Raw genomic sequence first — 17808 nt, 5'->3', positions numbered from 1 at the left:
TACATGAAACAGAAGTTTAATGTCACTGTATTGATTTGTAAAGTTGTAATCAACGCATTCATTTGAAATATAAAGTCACTTTGCATTTTCTTTTACATATTTATATGCTTAATCGATATAGTTTTTTGTGATATAAGAGAAAAGCTGATATTTGTTGTCATAACACTCAGAAAGACACATTATTGACCTTATCAGGAATGAAAAAAAAAGTCCAAAATACATGACTTGAGAAGGTTTCAAACGTTTTATTTAAAATAGTATTCGATTTGAATCTCCACCAGTAGAAAAAGAAATGTTTAGTGTTTGTTTTTTTAATTGAAGGACTTTCTTCTCTGTTCTTGGAGGTTCATTCACAAAATAGATGCAGTTTTTTCCCCAGTCTCGTTCCTGCCAGCTCCTTCTTCAGTACCTGGTCCATCTTTAGGCTCTGCTCGGTTGAGAAGTGGTTCTTCCAGTCTCCCACCTCACCTGGCGAGAGAATGTTCACAATTGACTCTCTCAATTCGTATGTCTCTATCGCCACCTGCTGTCTGAGTAAGTAAGTACGTAAGTAATTTGTATTTAAATAACGCTTTTTCAGACCAAGTTCACAAAAAGCTTATACAAGCAAAACAATATTCAATAAAGTATATACTTTAAAGGTCAAGATAATACTGATAACAACACAGGAGTTCCAGAAAATCAAGGAAAAGCCTGAACAAATAAAAACGTCTTAAGATGTCTCAGTGTGTTTTGTTACACAGCTTCCTCTGTTTTGCATGTTCATGTGACTACATTTTGCTTATGTAATGGCTCGTGTGGTTCAGGTGTTGGATTTACCCTCAACCAACATAAGTACGTTCAGATGTACTATGAGTTTACTTATGTAATACTTCTGACAGACTACATTTAAAATATTACACAGATATATGCTTGTTCTTGAGTATACTTTAGGAATTGTTCTTCAAGTAGAGTATGCTACTTTTTTTTGGGAAACATTATAATTATGGAACCATGGGAGTGAGTGATGGTGAATGAAACAGTCGTTTGACGTTATTGTTAGATACACATATTAAACAGTTTAGTGTTGCACAGCGATGGACGGGCCACAGAATCAGAACCAGCACAAGCTCTTAGGAAACACAGCAAATTGTACAACATTTAACAGACTCACGATGCCGAAAGAAAAAGTAGTATAATGCACTTGAAATACATTTCATAAGATATTTTCTTGAGTATAAGTTTAAGAAAACATTAGTAGTATTATATTTTTGAGGAATATTAAACTTTAGGTATAATACTTCATCTTCAACCACTACAGTGTACTTCAATAAACCAAAATACTACTATTGGTATATACTTTGTACATAAGTAGTATAGATAATAGTGTACTTAGAGTACACATTAAAGAAGGTGAACTTGTGTCAGTAAGTAAACTTCTGTAAACTAAATTGTAGCCTCAGAGTGTTTACCTAGTACACTAGTAGTAATGAGATTAGTATATTTGATAGTATACTTCTGTAAGCTTCAATTGTTCAAAGTTAGTCTGAATAAGTGTCAAATTAGTATATATTTAGTACACTTCAAGTACATATACCTTAGTATATTTACTATAATTATACTTGTACTTAAGTATACTTAATAAATAACCTTCGGTCTGTACTACTTATTGCTAAGCTTGTTTCTTTCTGACCCGTCTATACCTGTAGGTGGTCATAATGTAATGTCTGGTTGATACTCATTTGTGTCAACATTTGATCATCAGTTCAATTCCAAGTATTGTCATCAGAAGTTCAGCACCTTTCCTGAATATAACGTCGGCCATTTTGTGATGAGTGTCGGTGGAGCTCTTCTTCATGGCGCTGAAGGTGCTCTCCTCCGACACCTTCTCCAGCTGAGCCTCGGTCAGGCCGAAGTTGAAGAACTCGGAGATTTGACGGACACCCTCCTTCAGGTCCTTCGTGGAGACAGAACAGTTGTCACGGTGACAGGACAGTAGTTAACTCAATGATAAACTCAATATATGTTTAACACTAGATGAAGTGAAACCGTTTCTTGTATCAAGGCACCTACTTTCTTGAGCTGTTCAAAGGTGACGAACATGACGTTGGGGTCGTCCATCTTCTTGTCCCAGGCCAGCGCATGATCGAAGTAGGAACCCCAGGGCACTGCACACAGAAATATTCTCCGTGATAAGAGGTCGACTGAGTCTATAAAGTTGCTTCTTTACCTTCTCCTGACATGAAATCGGAAAAGAACGAGTCCCAGGTCTGGGAGGGAAGGGCTGGGTTGTTGTTGGAAAAATGGAAGTATGAAACCAGAGTGTCTTTGGGGTTCCTGAAGATCACCAGCATCTGTCAACGAGAACACTTGAAGGAAAGCTACAAAAGATCATCGTGCATCTGTCTGTGCAGCATCTCGGCACAAAGAAGAATCACATGAACACCAGCGTGTTTAGAAGTTAAACTGTTACTGACTTTTGTTTTCTTCTTGTAGAAGGATTGGGGGATGTTGTCGGGATGAAGGTGAGTGCCCAAGATCCTGGGTGACGGACCCTCGTTCATGGACTATACAGCAATGGAGAAATATCTTTATATCAATATTTATTTTGCCGCTCCTTGTGTCTATGCATTAAAAACTCTTGGATAGATGAAGCTGATAACAATTTTTGATTGGTCATGATGACGAAGTCAAAAGGTCGAGGCACTTTGCTCTGCATTAATCTCCCTGCATCATAAGAATAAAATCTGCTTTAGCCGCTAATGACAACAAACAGGTTTATTATCTTGAGAACATGGAGGAATGTCAGGGAGGAACAACCTTATCTAATAAATTAATGCTAAAAGATAATCAAATATAAAGTATGAATTACTTGCTTGATCTAAGAGCTTAAACGTTTGAATACACATTTACAATCAACATTCCACTCCAGACTGATTCCCACTGGTTCGAGTCAAGCTTGGATCAGAATTAGATACGACTTCGGTTATTTAAAACATCTGTTTATCTGCAAATCACACCTTAAATCGTAGATCAAAGAACGAAGCAAGACACACTCGGGAAAGAGGGGCTAAAAGATGGAAACCCCCACCCGAGAACATTTGAATGATTAGATTACAAGAAAACAAATCAGGGTGTCTCTCAATGGGGGATCGGGACCCAGGGAACTTGAAAGAACCATTTGGCCGGAAAGGGACGACCTCCCGGACCGGAAATTTGCCTGAAATATAGCGATGTTTCTACAGATCGGGGCCTTTTCTCCCGGGACTATTGACCTGTACAGTCGCCGGGACAAAGTGTCGGTCGCGATCGTAAAGCTTGTATTTTGTTTGACTTGAAGCGGCGAATAAACGACCCGATACACACTCTGATTGTCCATCTTTCTCCACGAAGCGAAGCATAAGAACAGGAAAGGGAAGTGACGTCGTGTTGGAGCGACGGAACGGACTCCGTGTTTTTTTCGTTTTAATTTCCACAGAAACAAAACCAACAGGGAATCAAACCAATGTTACAAAACTATTTTGCTCTTAAAAAGGGTAAATTAAAAACTACTCATAGGTAAATTACATGCGGTGTCCCTCATGGCTCCATACTTGGACCAACTTTATATAACATTTATACAAATATCCTTTAGCTCAGATCACAATTATGTATAATATGTTCATTTGTGTCTGTCTTGACTGGTGATCACTTTTTTATCTTCACTCCATTTGCTCTCAGTCTTTTCTTGGGGCCCTTTTTTTTTTTTTTACCATGTGAGGGTCTGTAACCACTATGTGTCCTTTTTGTTAGAGCCTCATTTCATGAAGGTCTTCTTTAACTTTGTTTTTTTGTTTCGTTTCTGGTAAAACATTCAGATCAGGGGTCTTCAAAGGATGCAGAGAAGGTGGTGCAGGTCTTTGTTGTGTTTATTTTGCTGCTCCTTGTCTCTGTGCGTTAAAACCTCTGATAGATGTGATGAAAACTAAAAAACGTTGCATATATTACATGAACAGCATCAGCATCAACAGAACCTGGACTGATAACTTCCATGTTTCTTCTCAAATGTTAACTTTTTCGTATAAGAGTGATTCCTGAAGCTTTTAACTAAAATATAAAACTAGCGGATAAACAACTTTAATAAAGGTGAAGGTCTTTTTTTTTTTTAAACCTTGCTGTAGTAAACCAGCGCTAGCTAGCATCAGATAACTTAACTCAACTTTATTTATAGAGCACTTTAAAACAACAGCATTCCACACAAAGTGCTGTAAAAGAACATAAAAATATCACTAAATAAGAACAGTTAAAAACACCAAAATAATACCAAATAAAACAGTTAAAAGAAGTGATAATAAATAAATAGATTCCCAAACAGTGAGTGAGTACATTTTTTTGTTAACCCCATAATTTTGGATGAAACTTCACACGTGAGGCTTAATCCTATTATTCTTTCTCGAAAGTGATTGGACTGACTTGTCTTAAATCAATTTGTACGCCATTAATATTAGTCAAGATAAGTTTTTCCATTATTTTTACAGGCAATAAGAAAGTTTCAAAATGTTCCTTCAAGCTTTAAATCATTACAATGGGAAAAAGAGAAATGATGGAAGGAAAGGTTTTAATTAACAACTTAGTCTTAACTAAAAGAAGATCATTTAAAAAAAAATGTTCTTCTTTTGTTATTATAACTATTGGACAAATCTATTCATAAAAATCACAAAAAAAAAGGTTTTTAAAGCATCTATTCAAACCAATGTAAACCAGGTTTTATAACAAATGAAAACAGACCTTTAAGGCGTCTGGCATAAAGAACTCAATCAGTGGAGGTCCTTGTTTTTCTCTTTTTGTTCCTGTGGCTTCACCGACCAGCTTGTTCAGGACTCCCACCATCCAGTTGAAACCTGACAAAAGAAAGAATAGTTTCCGTTAATTCAACGTTACATTGTAACAAGTGAGTCTCTCTCTTCACCAACATATGTCAATAAAGCTTAATTTCTTCTTTATTTCTCAAGGGGAGACAAATCCTTTGATTTTATTCTCATTCTTTAACCTACAGGCATCTGTCCTCACATCTCTTTAGATGTCCTCATGTGTCCTCATGTGTCTTCACGTGTCCTCATGTGTCCTCACGTGTCCTCATGTGTTCTCACGTGTCCTCACGTGTCCTCATGTGTCATCACGTGTCTTCACGTGTCCCCATGTGTCCTCACGTGTCCTCACGTGTTCTCACGTGTCCTCATGTGTTCTCACGTGTCCTCACGTGTCCTCACGTGTCCTCACGTGTCCTCACGTGTTCTCATGTGTCCTCATGTGTCTTCACGTGTCCTCACGTGTCCTCACGTGTCCTCATGTGTCCTCATGTGTTCTCATGTGTCTTCACGTGTCTTCACGTGTCCTCACGTGTCCTCACGTGTTCTCACGTGTCCTCACGTGTCCTCACGTGTCCTCACGTGTCCTCACGTGTCCTCATGTGTCTTCACGTGTCCTCACGTGTCTTCACGTGTCCTCACGTGTCCTCACGTGTCCTCACGTGTCTTCACGTGTCCTCATGTGTTCTCATGTGTCCTCATGTGTCTTCATGTGTCCTCACGTGTCCTCACGTGTTCTCATGTGTCCTCACGTGTCCTCATCTCTCTTGTGTCCTCATGTGTCCTCATGTGTCCTCACGTGTCCTCATGTGTCCTCACGTGTCTTCACGTGTCTTCACGTGTCCTCACGTGTCCGCATGTGTTCTCATGTGTCCTCATGTGTCTTCATGTGTTCTCATGTGTCTTCATGTGTCCTCACGTGTCCTCACGTGTTCTCATGTGTCCTCACGTGTCCTCATCTCTCTTGTGTCCTCACGTGTCCTCACGTGTTCTCATGTGTCCTCATGTGTCCTCACATGTCCTCACGTGTCCTCACGTGTTCTCACGTGTCCTCATGTGTCCTCATGTGTTCTCATGTGTCCTCATGTGTCTTCACGTGTCCTCACGTGTCCTCACGTGTCCTCACGTGTCCTCACGTGTTCTCATGTGTCCTCACGTGTCCTCACGTGTCCTCATGTGTCCTCATGTGTCCTCACGTGTCCTCATGTGTCCTCACGTGTCCTCATCTCTCTTGTGTCCTCATGTGTCTTCACGTGTCCTCACGTGTCCTCATGTGTCCTCATGTGTCCTCATGTGTCTTCACGTGTCCTCACGTGTCCTCACGTGTTCTCATGTGTCTTCACGTGTCCTCACGTGTCCTCACGTGTCCTCATGTGTCCTCACGTGTCCTCATGTGTCTTCATGTGTCCTCATGTGTTCTCATGTGTCTTCACGTGTCCTCACGTGTCCTCACGTGTCCTCATGTGTCCTCATGTGTCCTCATGTGTCTTCATGTGTCCTCATGTGTTCTCATGTGTCTTCACGTGTCCTCACATGTCCTCACGTGTTCTCACGTGTCCTCATGTGTCCTCATGTGTTCTCATGTGTCCTCATGTGTCTTCACGTGTCCTCACGTGTCCTCACGTGTTCTCATGTGTCCTCACGTGTCCTCACGTGTCCTCATGTGTCCTCATGTGTCCTCACGTGTCCTCATGTGTCCTCACGTGTCCTCATCTCTCTTGTGTCCTCATGTGTCTTCACGTGTCCTCACGTGTCCTCATGTGTCCTCATGTGTCCTCATGTGTCTTCACGTGTCCTCACGTGTCCTCACGTGTTCTCATGTGTCTTCACGTGTCCTCACGTGTCCTCACGTGTCCTCATGTGTCCTCACGTGTCCTCATGTGTCTTCATGTGTCCTCATGTGTTCTCATGTGTCTTCACGTGTCCTCACGTGTCCTCACGTGTCCTCATGTGTCCTCATGTGTCCTCATGTGTCTTCATGTGTCCTCATGTGTTCTCATGTGTCTTCACGTGTCCTCACATGTCCTCACGTGTCCTCATCTCTCTTGTGTCCTCATGTGTCCTCATGTGTTCTCATGTGTCCTCATGTGTCTTCACGTGTCCTCCTTCAAACATACTCGTTCAACAACGTACTCATCGTCTAAAACCTCCTTTACTTCATGGTATATTAATATTGTGGCCTTAAAACATATTTTCTACTTTCATGAATGTATTTTAAAGTACCTTGAATGGGTGTTTTTTTGGCACCTGATGTCATTGAACAGACTTCAGTACTTGACAAGTTTGGGTTCTATTGAGGTCAATAAATAAATGAATAAACCAGTCAGTTATGTGCTCAAAATGATTAATTCAAACTCCTTGACGTATTTATAACTCTTATCGTGCCATTAAAATGAAGCAACACTTCAGTAAAACTTTGTCCTACAAATGATCACATGAGCATTTATGGGTTAAACAAGACTGGGGACAAAGTCAATCTGAATTGTTTCAATCTCTCTGGGTTCACTTAAGATTTAACTTGTGTCGTCTTGAACCGCGGCGGTCGTGTGCCGATACATTTTGATTCGTCATGATGATGAAGTCGAAGAGTTGAGGGACTTTACCCTGCATTTATCTCCCTGCATCAAAAGAATAATACAAGACAACAAACCGGTTCATTAGCCTGAGAACATGTAGGAATGTCAGGGCGGAACAGCCTTATCTAAATGAAATCCATTTCCACAGAAACAGAACCAACAGGGAATGAAACCAATGTTACAAACCTATTTTGCTTGTAAAAAGCTGTCGACTCATAGGTAAATTACATGTGGTGTCCCTCAAGGCTCAATACTTGGATCAACTTAATTTAACATCTATACAAATATCCTTCAGCTCAGATCACAATTATGTATAATGTTAATTTGTGTCTGTCTTGAGTGGTGATCACCTGTTCACTTTTTTATCTTCACTCCATTTGCTCTTTCTGCATTTTCTTGGGGCCCCTTTTTTTTTTACCATCTGAGGGTCTGTAACCACTATGTGTCCTTTTTGTTAGAGCCTCATTTCATGAAGGTCTTCTTTAACTTTGTTTTTCGTTTAATTTCAGGTAAAATATTCAGATCAGGGGTCTTCAATTGATCCAGAAAGGGTGGGTGCAGGTCTTTGTTCCGGACAGTAGTGACAGTTTATCTTATTATGTGACTTTAGATTTTATTCAATTTCTTGTTAAAATTTTTTTCTGGATTCATTGAAAAAAGGGCGCTTTAGACATTTCCCTAGTTTTGATCGAATCATTCTTCTGACTTATTTCTTGGTTGATGGTATTTGCTGTATTTTTTGTGGTTGATTTTGAACTACTTTCCACACCATTTTTAAGCATTAAAGCTAAAAATATATTTATTTTTAGTGTGTCTTAAAAGACTTCCTACTTCTGAAGCAAACCTTGCTAGTTATCGCCAAACATAGTGACTGTATCTAAAAACATTTGACCCAAATAAACCTTTAAATCTTGAGCCCAAAATTCATAAAATAATATTCAGTATCACAGGTTTAGCTACTTTGGTGCCTGTTTCTGTTCCCCCATAGCTTTACTGTTCTTTTTAATTTTAAAATATTTTTTTTCCAAGTGTTTTATTTTGTTTTTTGGTCAAGTTTTGAGCTGTATTTCTTTTTTGCTTTCCCTAAAATAAAAGACTTTACCTCAACGTTAGTAAATCCGAACACAGTATTTTTGGAGAATTAGCCGAACTGCATGTACATTCCAACCAACATTTACTAAACGTATTGATTCTCATCTTAAGATCGTGATGGAATCTTATGTGTCAAGAGTTTCTGCAGTTGTGTGAATGCTGGGAAGCGTTCACACAATCGAGATCCTTTTTTCTTCTGACCTAAACTTTGTTCCGCTTCTCCTCCTACAAATTTGATCCGATCTGAACCGTTCAAACTTCATCAATTCAGCTTGTTTCCGAAATGCGGGTTAGTTCTAGCTTTCTTTTATTACTTCCACCCTTTCTTTTATTTCTCTTTTTCTACCCCATTCATTTCAACTTGGAAAATCTTCAACTCATGTTTCAACTCCTTACAGTTTGACCTACTACTCATACTTTTACTACTAATTCAACTACTACTAATACTAATACTACTTTTACTACTAATTCTACTGGTACTTTTACTTTTCTGCAACTTCTACTTCTACTACTAATTCCAGATCTTCTACTTTAAATACTAATTCCACTACTACTACCACAACTACTTCAACTACTAATACTACTACAACTTCTACTTTTACTACCAATTCTTCTACTACTTTTATTTTTCTACTACTTCTGTTTTTACTACTAATTCCACTTCTTCTACTTTCAGATCTTCTACTTTAAATACTAATTCCACTACTACTACCACAACTACTTCAACTACTAATACTACTACAACTTCTACTTTTACTACCAATTCTTCTACTACTTTTATTTTTCTACTACTTCTGTTTTTACTACTAATTCCACTTTTTCTACTTTTAATACTACTTCCTCTACTACTTTTACTTTTCTACTACTTCTATTTTTAATAGTAATTCCACTACTACTTCCACAGCCTAGGAGGTTCAGCATTCACACGGCATTTTCTTCTGGAAAAGCATTTTTCTAGTTGTTGTTTATTCATGGATTTCTTGATTTTCACTCCATAAATAACTTTTGTTTGTCTTTGATGTATTTTGAGCAACTCTTTTACACTCTTTGCTTGTGAATCATTGACCTCTTTATCTCGACTGACACCACTGATCATTTCTGCTGCTGACAAGTGTCAAAAGTCCCTCACCACACTTGGGGTAGGCCACCAGCAGGACGTCGTCCTCTCGAGCCTCCAGCGTCTCCACGGCCTTCAAGTGCTCCTCTGGACACAGCAGTTTGGGGTACAACACCCCGTTGTACTTGTGCAGCTTGTCCTCGTCCAGCATGGCTTCAGACTTCTCTACTCTGACAATGAGTTTGTCCATGATGAGAAGAAGAATTCACCGGCAGCTTGGCTCAGGATCTCTGAGAAAGAGAGTTCGAGAGAGAGTGTCATGACATAGTTAAAGGAAGCGACAGGTACCTCCTCCTCCTCCTCCTCCTCCTCCTCCTCTTCCTCCTCCTCCACCCCCCCCCAATGGACGGGTGTGGCAGACGAGAGGTCAACATGAAAGGTTCAACTGAGTCACTCCTTCCCTCACGCAGGTAAACATCAATCACCTTCAAGAGTTGTTTAGTAATAAAACGACATGATGAAACAAGCCTTTCACTTTTTGCTGAATCATTATAGAGTTACAGGACTTTGTTTGACAGTCACATAGTTTTACTGCCACTGTGGTCTGACTGTCTCAGTGAACATGTCCATGTTTTCTTCGTCTTGGTATTAAAGTTAAATTTCTCCAAGATATTAGATTAAAATTATTAAACACTATACGTATACGCCATACTTAAATTAATGCTATAAGATAATCAAAATATAAAGTATGAATGACTTGCTTGATCTAAGAGCTTAAACGTTTGACTACACATTCACAATCAACATTCCACTGCAGACTGATTCACACTTTCAAGACAAGCTTTAAACAGAATTAGATACGACACTGGTTATTTAAAACATCTGTTTATCTGCCAATCAAACCTTAAATCGTAGATCAAAGAACAAAGCAAGAAACATCAGGGAAAGGGGGGCTAAAAGATGGAAACCCCCACCCGAGAACAGTTGAATGATTAGATTACAAGAAAACAGATTAGGATGTCTCTCTACGGGGGATCAGGACACAGGGAACCTGAAAGAACCATTTGGCCGGAAAGGACGACCCCCTGGGCGGGAAATTTGCCTTAAATAAAGCGATGTTTCTACAGATCGGGGCCTTTTCTGCCCGAGGCTATTGACCTGTACAGTCGCCGGGAGAAAGAATTTTTTTCTGGATTCATTGAAAAAAGGGCGCTTTAGACATTTCCCTAGTTTTGATCGAATCATTCTTCTGACTTATTGCTTGGTTGATGGTATTTGCTGTATTTTTTGTGGTTGATTTTGAACTACTTAAATTGCTTTTTTTCCACACCATTTTTAAGCATTAAAGCTAAAAATATATTTATTTTTAGTGTGTCTTAAAAGACTTCCTACTTCTGAAGCAAACCTTGCTAGTTATCGCCAAACATAGTGACTGTATCTAAAAACATTTGACCCAAATAAACCTTTAAATCTTGAGCCTAAAATTCATAAAATAATATTCACCGTATACAGTAAGTATTCACCCGAGAACAGTTGAATGATTAGATTACAAGAAAACAGATTAGGATGTCTCTCTACGGGGGATCGGGACACAGGGAACCTGAAAGAACCATTTGGCCGGAAAGGACGACCCCTTGGGCGGGAAATTTGCCTTAAATATAGCGATGTTTCTACAGATCGGGGCCTTTTCTGCCCGAGGCTATTGACCTGTACAGTTGCCGGGAGAAAGTGTGGCCGATCGATCGTAAAGCTTGTATTTTGTTTGACTTGAAGCGGCGAATAAACGACCCGTGACACACTTTGATTGTCCATCTTTCTCCACGAAGCGAAGGATAAGAACCGGAACGGGAAGTGACGTCGTGTTGGAGCGACGGGACGGACTCCGTTGCTGTGTCTCAAATCGCATACTAGCGTACTCAAAGTTAGTATTTTTAGTGCGTTAGTGCGTCTTAATTCTTAGTATGCGAAATTTAAATTAAAATTTTAAATTGGCGTACTAACAAGCCCACAAAACTGAGCATGGTTCAATGGACACTAACCACACTAAACAACAGCCATCTTAATGATGTTTTAAACGGAAGTTACGTCATATACTGTATATATGCATATATATTCATATACTTACAGGTGTATTTTCAGCAGCAGTAGAAGGAAGACACGTCTTCGCTGCTGATACCATCTTAAATATCTCGCGAATATTTCAATTCTCATATTTTTTCTTTATTTCTTTTTCCAAAGTTGCAAAACGTGCTGCCAGCAGGTGTCGCTAGTGTTCCTACAGCTGGTTGAAATCATGGTTAAATAGTAGTAGAAGAAGAAGCTGTCGTTCCGGTTAGTTTGTAGCAGCAGAGTTTGATTTGAGACATACTATCTGTGGAGAATTTGCGTACTAGTTAGTACGTACTCTAAACTGATGCATACTCACTTCTAGTATACTAAGAGTAGTATGCGATTTGAGACACAGCACGTGTTTTGATCCTTTTAAAGATGACTGCCTGAGGTCCAATGCTGTGTCTCAAATCGCATACTACTCTTAGTATACTAGAAGTAAGTATGCATCAGTTTAGTGTACGTACTAACTAGTACGCAAATTCTCCACAGATAGTATGTCTCAAATCAAACTCTGCTGCTACACACTAACAGGAAATCACATGACAGCTTCTTCTTCTACTTCTATTTAACGATGTTTCAACCAGCTGTAGAAACACTAGCGACACCTGCTGGCAGCACGTATTGCAAGTTTGGAAAAAGAAATAAAGAAAAAATATGAGAATATAAATAATCGCGAGATATTTAAGCTGGTATCAGCAGCGAAGACGTGTTTATCCTCGTACTGCTGAAAATACACCTGTAAGTATATGAATATATATGCATTTATAAATGACGTAACTTCCGTTTAAAACGTCACTAAGATGGTGGCTGTTTAGTGTGTTAGGTGTCCATCGAACCATACTCAGTTTTGTGGGCGTGTTAGTACGCCAATTTAGTATGCATGGCGCACTAAATTTCGCATACTAAGAATTGAGACGCACTAACGCACTAAAAATACTAACTTTTAGTACGCTAGTATGCGATTTGAGACACAGCACAACTCTGCCTTGTTGAACCCCTTTCTTTGTGTTAGGGGGGCCCTAAGTTTTGAAAGTATTACTTTATAAAGTTCCCAAAGTCACTGATTAAAAGTATCACAGTAACACACAAATGCATACAGTGTCACCCACACACACCAACATAAACAACTCAAACCTGACAAAGATTTGCAGAAACACATGAACACAAACTCGTTTAACAGCGTGCGCTAACCCTGGCACAACTCAAATGATCAATCTTTGGCACAAAAACTACTCATTTTCTGCGAAACTCACCAAATGGAGAACACGGGAAAATCAAAACTTTCCTCTCGGTCCAGCAGGTGGCGCTGTCGTTTATTTACTTGGAACGGAAGAAACGAAAGAAAAAAACACACGAAGAAGTTGAGCCGGAAGTCGAAAATGGCGATGGACGGGATGATGTCCACGTCTGCGGCTCTAGTTTACCAAAATGCCGGGGATTTTTACCCCAGAAAGTTTGGTTCCAAGCCCGACGTCGTGCCTTCGGGAGTGACGGAGAGGAAAGTCGGGCCGCTGGACAAACCTGACATGGTGTCAGTGGACGTCATTTACGGCAACGACTCAGGTTTGTTTTGCTAACAGCTAACGGCTAATGTTCATGTTTACGTTCCAGACGATGACAGAGATGGAAAATGTGTCTTATTATGGGGACAGGTGTAATAAAACATGAACTCCACAGTAACAATAACTGCAAACACTTGATAGAATCTTGATGTCAATGACATGATCTCGATGAGAAACACTTTATTCGTGTTTTCTTGTATAAATAAAATCTATAAATTAAACCAGCTACAGACACAATAAGTGAAAAATGAATCTTCATCTTTGGTTTAGCCCTGTATATTAAATGCCATTGCATTTTTTCTATTATTAATCTAGTAATAGTAAATAGTATTAATGTAGTAATTACCCGTCTTGTTAAAAATAAAAGTAAAAAAATAATTATTCCTCCACTTTACATCAGAAACGTCGTTTGACACGTCAACACTGAGGCGCCTTACAGCTAGAAGGTTGCTGGTTCGATTCCAGGCCGAGCCAACCTTTCTGTGTGGAGTTTGTATGTTCCCTCCCATGCTGCGTGTGTTTACTCCGGGCACTCCGGTTTCCTCCCACAGTCCAAACACATACAGAGGTTGATTGAGAACTTTTGGAAACTGTCCATAGGTATGAGTGTGTGTGTGAATGGTTGTCTGTCTTTGTGTGCCCTGCGATGGGCTGGCGTCCTGTCCAGGGTGTCCCCTGCCTCTCGCCCTGTGATACAGGGATAGGCTCCAGTCTCCCTGCGACCCCGACCCTGGGATAAAGTGGTAAACAATGAATGAATGAATGAATGAATGATATTGAATTTTACTTTGCAACTTAATGGGGGAAAGTCTCCAGACTATTTGGAATAAATTCATACAATAATGCAACAAATACTAGAGTTAAGTTGGCTAATCTGATTCAGTGTCTCTGATGGTGTGTAGACCAGCAGTGAAGGCTTTGTTTTAGCATCCTTGTTTAAACATCAGTGTACATCATTTGTTTAGAGTTCAAGCTGCTACCATTGAGAACTTGGTGATGGGGATGATTAAAAAAAGTAGATGTTTGTTTAGACTAGCATGTATATTGTATTTGATAAAGACATGTCTCTCGTTCGACACTGCAGAAAACTGATCAGAAACTTTTTCCTTCAACTGAGAAAAATCTCCAAACTTAGGAAAATGTTCTGATGAATGAACATGATCTGGATCTTATAATCCATGCGTTTGTTTCTTCTCGTCTGGACTATTGTAACAGTTTGTTTTCATGTCTTAACAAGAAGGAGCTGTCTCGCCTGCAGTTGATTCATAACTCTGCAGCCAGAATTCTAACCCGCTCTAGTAGAAGAACTCACATTTCTCCGATCCTTAAAACTCTTCACTGGCTTCCAGTTTCTTTCAGGAACAACTTTAAAATTCTGGTTCTTACTTTCAGAGATATTCATTGTCAGGCTCCTCCTTACATCACTGATCTGATCCAGCCTTACACCCCAGCTCGGGCTCTGAGGTCTGTGGATCAGAATCTACTTATGGTTCCACGCACACGCACACGGTCCAGGACCAGAGGAGAGAAATCTTTTCAGGCTGTTGCTCCTAAGCTTTGGAACAATCTTCTCTCTCTTTGCGCTTGATGGATCTACTGACTCCTTTAAGAAACATCTTAAGACGTTTCTATTTGTTCAGGCTTTTCCTTGATTTTCTGGAACTCCTGTGTTGTTCTCAGTATTATCTTGATCTTTAAAGTATATACTTTTTTGAGTATTGTTTTGATTGTTAAAGCGCTTTGAGACCCTTGTCTGGAAAAGCGCTATATAAATAATTATTACTTACTATTACTTACTTATATCATAAACATGTCATTAATGAAACAGCTGGACACAAAACTTCCATGTTCCCCTCTTGATTGAGACAATAATAATATCACACAACTAACATCAAATATTACTCACAATAGTTTCAGAGATTCAGGGTTAAGATTTTGAATGATAAAAATGTACATCACTATGTTTTAAATTGGAACATTCTTTATTTGGAATCGATTTTCAATGACAGTTCCTTCGAGTACCAACTGTAAACTCTTGATGTAATGTTGACGGAGCACACGATGAGCTGTTTTATTGTCTTCCCTGCAGACATCAATGTACACAGGAAGAAGCATGAGCAGGACACTTATGTCTTGGTAAGTTTGTTTCGATTTCTGACCTGACTTTCTATCTCAAATAGATGTGGAATTATTATAATTATCTTAAATTGTAATCTTATGAAGGTCTGCAATTGGACTCGTTGACTGATGAGATCTTGTTGTCATTTTTCAAATTTATACATGTTTTTACAATCAGGAGATAAACAAGCCTAAAGAACTGGTACATTTTGTGAGACAAAAGGTCCTAGAAGAAATCAGGATCTGTGAAAACAATCACTAAGTTTGTTTAGTTGATCACCAGGCAAATGACATGATTATGTGGAAGGTGTATTTTTTCAGACAAAAAGTAATTGAGAACTTGGCAGACGATATAGTTTTAACTCTCTGCAATACACTTATCGGCCAATCGGTGGCGCTATTGCTCAATGTTTTGCTCATATGCTGCTCTTGCTCTGTTTCAATCGTTCACTATTTACTGTGTTCATATATGTCGTTGTTTTTGTCCATTGCAGGGTACCATCCATCCTTTCAGGAAGACGCACAAATCCATTTTTGGGAAGCTCCTCCAAGAATTCCGACTGGTGTCTTCGGATAGACGAGTGAGTGATGGAATCATTTTCTTCTCCTTTCTTGCCTTTACTTGATTTGATACTTCCACCTATCTGTGGTTTGGTGCTTTTTCAAACTAGAAAATGGAAATCTCTTTTTCTGAGTGGGTCACAGTGAAAGACTCGGCAGGAGAGTCGGATTCTCTCCTAAGAGAAAACTACTCTTAATGGTGTCCGCACCATAGGAATACTTATTTTCACTTATCTTGTGCTACTCGGGATATATTTGTGGAATACCCACAGTATTATGGATATTAAATAGTTATATATATTCATGTATTTAATGGCAGAATTAAAAATGCAGATTTTATTTAATTTGAACCCAGCAGTGATATTGAAATTACATTAGTTCAGACTATTCACTTTTACTGCTATTCTCCTTTAATTCATGCTAATTTTATGCTTTTTGACTATTTGTTTCATTCTTTTATGAGATTTTATGTGTGTGTTTTAAAAAAATATAAATTTAACCCATCCTTGGTAGTCAAGAAAGGCACTTTAAACAAAATGTATTAATGTCATTATAAACAAAACACTTTTCTGTTGGTGTCATCAAAAAAAAAGAATGTTCTTGGTTAAAATATCTCTGGATAAATTTAACTTCACCAGTAAAGATAAAAAATAAAAATAAAACCTCCCAACGATCGAATAAATGGTCATTAAAATCAAACAAACAAACACTGAACTTTTTATATTTGTGTTTAGGAAACAAAACCTCAAATAATAGAAAATCTGTTGCGCAATATATGGGATCTTAAATGATATAATATAGTAAATGCGAAATTGGTTTGCTATAGAAGAAAAGGTTGCAAAAAGTTGCACTGCAACACATGACTCTGAAGCTGCTTTCATTTGTTTTGAAACCAAAGTATGTCCAAATATCAACTTTAAAAGCTGCTGGAGTAGACTGTATCCTCTCATCCTCAGTCATCTTGATCATCTTCTCCTGATCCTGTTGCATTGCAGCTTGTAATGACGGTTGCCGTCAATCAGACGGGAGTTTAATTGCGACAGAAAAAGGAACAAACGCTGTGAATAGGAAAATTTGAATTAAACAATCTTATTATTCTATTTTACACACACTTATTTGAAAAATAAAATTACTATGGTAAGAAATAAAATATGAATTTAATGCCTGAAAAATAAATGCTATTGAATTTCAACAGAGTGTAAATTATACACATAAGTTAAAATTATTTGCTCACCCAAAATTCAAATTTCACTCATTTTCTACTCGCCTTCATGGCGACTAATGGTTGAAATTAGTTTCAGAGTAATCTATTACTTTTGGGCATGATAGGCAGATGTAGCGAACTCACTTGTCATTGTCCAAAAAGACACAACCAAACATCCAAATACTTCAGTACTGCTCGTAAATAATTTCCATCTCGTGTTGAAGCCTCAACAAGAGTTTTTTTTTATTTTTACATTTGTTTGTACCAGGAGCGTCAAGGCTACTCGAGCTACAAGCTGTGTTTCCGTGTTTCGAGATTCCGAGAAGGCCTACTCGGTGTAAAGAGATGCTCCTCTCTGACGGTCTTATGACATCTTTGTTAGCACAGCAGCGCACACACACCACGTCCGACCAATAATGTGGCTGTTTGACGTTAATGGAATCCGGCACGGTGTCGAGGGCCTCCTTCGCCGGCTCCGGCTCCTGGTCACCGAGAGCCTGCTGAAGTGATGGCGCTGCAATCGCTCGTCCAACCTCACCGGGCCGGACGATCGGTCTCTCGGCTGGACACCGACAGACGGGGGCAGCAGAGCATCAGGTTTTGCCGTCCGCACGCAGCGGAGGGAGGGGGTCCGGGGGTGTTTTGTGCCCTACTATGTGTGTTTGCACACACAGATGAAAGCATCCATGCAAACACACAC

At 39.2% G+C, this 17808-nt stretch overlaps 2 protein-coding genes across 3 annotated transcripts in view; one reads left to right on the top strand and one right to left on the bottom strand.

The window, feature by feature from the left end:
• Positions 1–225: 225 nt before the first annotated feature.
• LOC148069016 (sulfotransferase 6B1-like) lies at positions 226–12935 on the bottom strand. Its single transcript, XM_087802452.1, has 8 exons — positions 12917–12935; positions 9624–9841; positions 4747–4859; positions 2457–2546; positions 2210–2333; positions 2053–2147; positions 1780–1936; positions 226–468 (listed from the first exon to the last, which is right to left on the bottom strand). Exons 2-8 carry the CDS (start codon positions 9799–9801, stop codon positions 347–349), a joined length of 879 nt encoding a protein of 292 aa, XP_087658578.1. The 5' UTR covers positions 9802–9841; positions 12917–12935; the 3' UTR covers positions 226–346.
• Positions 12936–12997: 62 nt separating this feature from the next.
• Positions 12998–17808, top strand: part of slc30a6 (solute carrier family 30 member 6) — a 47176-nt gene continuing 42365 nt past the window's right edge. Inside the window, exons 1-3 of one of the 2 annotated variants that reach the window (XM_087802451.1) lie at positions 12998–13226; positions 15315–15361; positions 15838–15924. In XM_087802451.1, the coding sequence (XP_087658577.1) occupies positions 13043–13226; positions 15315–15361; positions 15838–15924 (318 nt within the window). In that variant the 5' untranslated portion in view covers positions 12998–13042. The remainder of the gene's footprint in view (positions 13227–15314; positions 15362–15837; positions 15925–17808) is intronic. The other variant, XM_087802450.1, reaches the window with a different exon arrangement.

The sequence above is a fragment of the Callionymus lyra genome, chromosome 11, assembly GCF_982586985.1.
Source record: "Callionymus lyra chromosome 11, fCalLyr1.hap1.1, whole genome shotgun sequence".
Taxonomy (NCBI): domain Eukaryota; kingdom Metazoa; phylum Chordata; class Actinopteri; order Syngnathiformes; family Callionymidae; genus Callionymus; species Callionymus lyra.
The sequence above is the reverse complement of the archived record's forward strand: the minus strand, read 5'-3'. Positions and strand labels throughout refer to the sequence as shown.